Source organism: Erigeron canadensis, chromosome 1 (assembly GCF_010389155.1).
Source record: "Erigeron canadensis isolate Cc75 chromosome 1, C_canadensis_v1, whole genome shotgun sequence".
NCBI classification, from domain to species: domain Eukaryota; kingdom Viridiplantae; phylum Streptophyta; class Magnoliopsida; order Asterales; family Asteraceae; genus Erigeron; species Erigeron canadensis.
In genome coordinates, this window is record NC_057761.1 from 21,155,972 (window position 1) to 21,163,344 (window position 7,373).

The 7,373-nt window shown below is 31.7% G+C and overlaps 2 protein-coding genes across 2 annotated transcripts; both read right to left on the reverse strand.

Annotated features, from left to right (window-relative positions):
- Nucleotides 1-1,997: 1,997 nt before the first annotated feature.
- On the reverse strand, nt 1,998-3,909 carry LOC122586833 (protein FAR-RED ELONGATED HYPOCOTYL 3-like). Its single transcript, XM_043758833.1, has 3 exons — nt 3,667-3,909; nt 3,353-3,556; nt 1,998-2,696 (listed from the first exon to the last, which is right to left on the reverse strand). The coding sequence occupies exons 1-3, from the start codon at nt 3,907-3,909 to the stop codon at nt 2,064-2,066; spliced, it is 1,080 nt and encodes a 359-aa protein (XP_043614768.1). The 3' UTR covers nt 1,998-2,063.
- Nucleotides 3,237-5,954, reverse strand: LOC122586842 (protein FAR1-RELATED SEQUENCE 5-like). The gene is made up of 4 exons (XM_043758842.1): nt 5,897-5,954; nt 4,646-5,453; nt 4,301-4,559; nt 3,237-4,110 (listed from the first exon to the last, which is right to left on the reverse strand). Exons 1-4 carry the CDS (start codon nt 5,952-5,954, stop codon nt 3,910-3,912), a joined length of 1,326 nt encoding a protein of 441 aa, XP_043614777.1. The 3' UTR covers nt 3,237-3,909.
- Nucleotides 5,955-7,373: the final 1,419 nt, after the last annotated feature.

Below are 7,373 nucleotides of genomic sequence, written 5' to 3' on the forward strand. Positions count from 1 at the left end.
ACTAACTTTTCCATTTACATATAATTTTTCTGAAATAGTCACCAGATATGATACAATTTGATTCTTCAGCTGATAAACAAATGCAAGATGAAATTGTATTTTCAAACAGGATTGCTGATATTTTGAAACAATATGGGTTGAAAAGTTTAAAAGATGTTGATTTGGTAACACTACTTCCTTAATTGAATTTACATTTTTTATATACTCGTATTAATTATTTGATTTGAATTTATAAAATTCTATTTTCATGATCAGGTTTTCTTTCCCATGATTTCTCCAGTCTCTTACTATGTGATTGTGTTCAAATTAAAAACGAAAGAGATACACTTCCTTGACAGTCGAATTCATGAAAGTGATAATGTTGATCAGATATATGGAACCTACCAAAGAAGGCTGGTAAGTCTAATACCGTTAACTGTTTGAGATTAAAAATTAAAATTTTTGATTATTAACCCTATGAGAAAAAAGACAATTTTTAACTCTTTCAGATTAGTAGTTAAAGACCATTCTATGTCATTCCTTGATACTGTTTGTATGTGTTTAAACTCCTTGATGTCAAATTATGTGCCCCACATATTCAGTCTTTCTGGTACACAAAAGGCTCACTTAGGTTAGCAAACTCATAACTGTTTTTACTTAAATCCCTCAAGACATTTTATTAGTTTTGGCTTGTTATTTATGGTTAGTCATTGGCATGACAAATATGACTAATTATTATCAAATATTGATGTAATAAACTTTATTCTTTCATTTTCAGAGGGAACTTTTTGATACATACATGGCTATTGAAGAAGCTGTTGTAACCAACTTTGTACAATCAAAACCCGTCATTGTTAGGATGAATTGGAGAACAAAGAGAAATTTTAATGATTCTGACATTTTTGCAATGAGACACATGGAGGTATATAAAGGAAATGGTTTGTACAACTTTAACAGTGGTTTTGTGAATGAATCCGTGATAAAAGGGAATGTTAGACTTCAACAAAATCAACTGTACGATTTGAGGAAAAAGTATGTGACAAAGATGCTTACATCAGATTTGAATGAATTGCATAACAATGTGACAACTGAGGTTGAAGACTATTTTAAGATTCCAGAGTTTATGAGAAGAATCCTTGAGAGCAAGTCTTCAACCGAAATTGATGAAAGGGTTAAGCAGACTATGGAAATTGTCATTACCCGGTAATACCTATAAAAAATTAGATAAATTAATTTTTTCTCTGTTGTAGTTTTTACAGTTTTGCTAGATGATTATAATTTATTTGTGTATGTGCAGGTGATTTTTCGTTATGTTGACGGATTAAGAAGATCATGTTGGATTTCATATTGGAGTAGCAGTTTAGACTTACTTTTTCTTTTGATAATATTAAGAACTACCTAAATCACAACTTTTTTTGTTATCGTCCAAGGAATTTGATACACTTATATGTTGATACTTTTTTATTTAAATTTTTGATACATTTTTCCAATTCAGACAATTATACATCAAATAACTTGATAAAAAATTGACAAAACAGATATTAAATTTAATTTTTTTATAGAGTACACTTTCACAACCAGTCCATAAGTTAAAGTTCTGAAGCCCAACTAAACCAATACATTTTTGATGAGACTTCCTTTTGATTGGCAGTCACTGGACTAGAAGGCGAATCTTTAAGATTCCAAAACACAATTTCTCATACTCATGACTCTTAAACTTATTGCGTTGGTAATACTTTCTGCAGTCACCAAGGTCTGATCCAGTTCCATCCACAAGAACATAATGCAAAAGCACCATTTTGGACGACCTACTTATAAATGTATCCTTCAAACAATCAGTACACTTTACTTGATCTGGCCACTGATATAATATAATGGAAACAATCACATAAACATATTGTTCTTCAAATATTAAAACAACCTTCATAAGCAAAATGAAATTCAAAAGTTAATATATTGTGGAAAAAAAACAGCTTAAAATGGTTTTTAACTTCCAACAGTAGAACATAAAATAAAGATTTAAATGAATTACAAAACAATAATGGAAAAATTGCTTCAATCAATAAAAATCTATTGTCCTCAATTTACTTCTTTTTGGAGGCTTTAAGAGCTTCAGCCTTGGCTCTTTTCTCTTCTTCCTCCTTTGTTTTCTTCGCACAATTTCTTTTGTCATGAAAAGTCATCCTTCCACAACTTGCACATTTTCGTTTATGCTTCATTGACTGTTCCACTGCAATTTCCTTTGAACTCTTTAATCTGCTTCCACAACCTTTAAATCCCTCTATTTCTGGGTTTTCAATTTTTCTTTCTGCAGGTTTTGTCACACCTAAGAAACTTTCAATGATCTTATCCTTGTTCTTTATTCCAGCATTTGTAAACCCATCTTCAATCTCACGTTTTAATGATCTAACTTTATCATCAAATGCTGAAAGCATAGCTTCATCATTTCCTAACAAGGTCATGCAATTCTCAACAATGTAATGAGCTTCATTTGTTAGCCTTTCAAACTCTTCATTTGATTCTCCATACCTTGTTCTTCTTGTTCTCATTCCTGGAGGAATTAGATCTTTTCTCCAACGCCTAATAATGTACTTTTCTGGTATTTGGTCAATACCGTTTGCCTTGAACATGCAAAAGACATGTCTACACAAGAAGCCATAACGTTCAAATGTCTTGCAGCTACATACAACTGTCTGATCTGCTATGTTATGTATCAACTTAACAAGCAACAAAACAAACAAATTAATACCATTCAGAGATATAATTAATTATTCAGTGTCATATGATGGATCCAGATCCAGATTTCAGATGTGGTCTTTTCATGGAATTTAAACATATGACTGAAACTAGCAGAATAATGTTCAATTGTTTAAACTTCAAAAAACTTTTTCTTTAAATAATGATACACTTTTATAATATAATATGAAAATTTCAGAAGGTGGAAATCGTAACACTCATTCAACTACTCATATTTATTATTCATATATCCAAGATAAATGCCTGATACTTCAAATAAACCTTCACTCATAAACCTTCCTATTCCTACGTTACTAAACTAATGTCTCTCCGCCTTGGGCAAGATCACATATTCACATGTTCAGGTGTCACCTATTTGTAGACAACTAAGTAATGTAATTTATTCCAAAGTCACTACCTGCAGATTTATTCAACTAGTGCCAATACAAAACTTACTCTAAGTGAGTTCTATAATTAACATTCCGTGCCATAAAACGACGACCTTCTTAAAAGAAAATAGATGTTAAACACATCAGCACATATAATCCCAACAAAGTCTGTTATGTACAAAAAAATTCAACATAATATGAATAAAGAACAATTTTTCTAGTTTAAAAACTATAAACAGTAGAAGTACCTTGAAAATAAACGTCTTTTTAACTCTTTCATTGTTGGATGTACTTGCAGAATTTTCTTGATCTTTTGAAAATAAGGCTCTATTTGTATCCTCAATTTCTTCTCCCTCTATAGTTCTTAGATCTTCAACTTCTTTTTCGTCCTCTTTAACACCCTTTTTTTTCCTTTTCTTCTTCCTCTTTTCCTCTTCAACAAACTTGCAGTTCTTTTATGCATTTCTTTTATTTCTCTAATCAAAATCACATCAACACCTTCTTCTGAATTAACAGAAATCTAAGCACAATCATAAATGGATATTTGAATCTCATTTTGAACAAGTTGGAAGATTGCACGCGTGTAGACATCACATGCTTGTTTTTCGATATTAACACGTGTTGAAAACCGTGCTCTTTTGATAAGAGATTGATGATCCAAAAACTCTAATCTGCTCCCTTGCTTCTCCATAGCCGATTCATATGACAACATAAAATGAACCAAAGTCGATTTCTCAGTTGTAAAGTTGCTGAAAAATGAATTCTCGCTCTTTGACCTAGATGTGGTCCTCATTAAACCCGACATTTATAAGTCTCTAAAATACGCAGGTATCCATGTTGATCTGATGCTATACATGTGAGTAAACCATTCATGATCGTCCAAACCAAACTCCTTCATTATTTCAAACCATTTCTTCTCAAACGTATTTGTATCTATCGATAAATTCCACACTATATCATTGAATTTCTTTTTGAAATCTGAATGCTCAAACATATCGTTTCCCACCTAGATATTCAAAATTCATTAGTGAAATTTACTAAAATCATAAAACATGGAATAAACATCCTAAACTAACAGTAATATGCTACTTTTTTTTGAATAAAAACACACTAAAAGTAATAAACAGTCTGATAACTATCATGATGCAATTAACAAAACAATATCAAAAGCTACACAAATAATCAGATTCATTTACCTTTGATGGAAGTTTTTGCGTAATGTGCCACATGCAAAGCCTATGTCTTGACTCTGGTAAAACAACCTCAATTGCTTTCTTCATTGCAGGATCTTGATCCGTAACCACCATCTTTGGTTGGCTGCCAAATGCTTGTAGAAAATTTTCAATTAGCCACTTGTAAGAATCTGACTTTTCGTTGTGCAGCATGCCGGCTCCAATTGATACTGTTTTTTTGTGGTTATCAATTGCGGTGAAAGGTACAAATATTAAGTTGTACCTAAATTAATAAAAACGCAATAGTTAGATTTGCAAACTACATAGTAAAAATATGTAATAGAAAATTTACATTTTAAGTGCACTTACTTATTTGTCCTATATGTAGCATCAAACGAGATAATGTCTCCAAACTCCTTGAAGTTCAACTTAGCCGTTTCATCCGCCCAAAAAAGACCAGCAAGATTTTTGTCTTCTACCTTGTAATTGAAAGAAAAACCTCTGACACATTGTAATGTGTTTTCCATTTTGTTAATCAGCATTTGGGCGTCATCTAATCCTATATAACAATCTATGGCAGTTTTATGGTTCTTGAAATCTGTAACTGTCCCATGGGTTTTTTTGTATGAACCTTGAATGTTGCTATATATATGGTGAGCTCTTGTTGCCCCTATGTTTGAAATGGATACTTTATGTATGAAATTCATTTCGGCAAAACCTAACTGTCTTGATTTCTTCAATAAATGCCTATGTTCTTTTGGAACCATTTGGTGATTGTGTCTTGGCTCAAATGTATCTAAAACATATGAGTCACTTCCTTCAACAATCTTGAAAATAGCTTTTGCTTTGCAACCAGTAACATGTATTGATGAAGTCCGCTGCCTTTTCTCAACATTTGTTGTATCACCTCGAGTGTTTCCTACCTTGTTACACAAAAGATACCTTTCCTTCACTATTCCACTCAGTAATTTCTTTTGTATTGACTTTCTAATGTCAAAACCTGAATGGTAAGCATATCTTTCATACATCTCAATACATTTTTCTAGACTCTCAAAAATATCTCCCTTAACTGGTATGAACTCCGGTGGTGCATCTGGATAAACAACTGGATCTTCTTCATCGTATGAAGAAATCCCTGAATTGTTGTAAGAAGTTCTTCTAGATACACTAAAGGAACCTGTAACAAAATAGGAATATTGTTGTATTTATATTATCAACTTACAGGACACTTTTTTTTTTTTTACAGTTATACTAACTTACCTATGCATAACCTTCAAAGTTTACACATGTGTAAGTTTTACTTATTGTCGGTTACACATGTCTAAGTTACATAGTTTTACATGTGTAACTTACAAGTGACAGAACACTTACAAATGACACATCTAATTGTAAATTTAAAATCGTAAACAAACACATTTTTAATAAAATAGGTCAGTTAAACACAGAGTTATCATATACATCGCATTATCTCTTTTTGCATGTTAATGCGATATTTGAAGATCATACAAATATTTAATAAAATCTATCAGTTAACCAACATATATTATTAAAATAAAATACAGTTGATTCAATATTAAATTGATAGTAAATTATAGATTAATTAGAAAAGAAATTACTTACTTGATTCAGATTGACCGTTGTTTCCGGTTGAATTAACTTCTTCATCAAAATTTTCCATTTGTATTGGAAACTTCGCCGGAAATTTGAAGAACAACAAAACACCATTGAAGAAGAAGACGGTTCGGAATTTCTCCGGAACGTGTTACCAAACGCCGCTAGCCGGAATAATTATAAAATATTCCGAACCCTAACTTTCTGATTCGCAAAATTTATCCGATAGGATTAATAGCCGGGATCTGATGTTAACGAGGAACAAGAAGAAGGTGTTTATTGAGATGTCGACGGTTGCAGATGATGAATGTCGACGGTCGACGGTGGTGAAGCCGATGGTCGACAGTGCTGAGGGATGTTGATCAGTTATTCGGCTTTTAGGTTGGAATGTTACAAATTTTTGTTATCTATATTAGTGAACGTAAAAGGACCATATTACCCTTCCGTGTTTTTGATCAGATCTTGAGAATCAACGGCCCAGATCTGGTCCCATGGACTTTTTTTATTGGTTGAACTAACTTTATCCTCCCCCTCTCCTATATTACTGTATTTGGTAGAAATTATATATATGATTATAAAATCTCATATATAAATATCTCCTATTACTGTATTTGGTAGAAATTATATATATGGGGAAGTGAGTATGAGGTTGGCTCCTTCACATTTTGTTTTTATAATCATGAAAATTATGAGGGCCATGTATTTGGGGAACCTCTCACATACAAAAATTTTATTATTTGTTTGAATCTAAAACAAATACATGGTCCCCCATGATTTTCATGATTATAAAAAACAAATGTGAGGGGTTCCCCATCTAAGCTTAGATGGGGGACATCCCCATAGTCACTTCCCTATATATATATAACATTCCGGTGAGAACAGTCTTAATCTAAGAACGGTGAGAACACTTAAAAAACATCATTTTGATGCATTGAAAGTCCATAAAACTAACATAGTGCATAACTAATTATCATTATTTAAGTGTTTAACAACACATTGATCCGTTAAAATCAAAAAAATCACGTTTTTTGTTGGATGCATAATTTTGATGAATGTACATCCAAAATGGATGCACAAAACAAAAAACATGATTTTCTCGATTTTGACATACCAATATGTTGTTAAACACTTAAATAATGATAATTAGTTATACATTATGTTAGTTTTATGGACTTTTAATGTATCAAAATGTAGTTTTTAAGTGTTCTCACCGATTCTTATTTTAAAACTGTTCTTATTTGGTTGTCCCCCTATATATATATAGGGTAAAGTAATTTTGAGAACCTTTTTTTTGCGAGAACCTTTGACAACTTTTCAAATCAAGCCCAATCGATGATTATTTTTTACATGAAAATTGTTTTTTGATTGTTTTCTGAATAACTTATGTATAATTTTGAAGTTTATAATTGCGTGGAGGCATGGATTATTATCCGTTATACAATTATGTGGAGATTTGGATTCTTGATCACATGTGCACGAATATTGC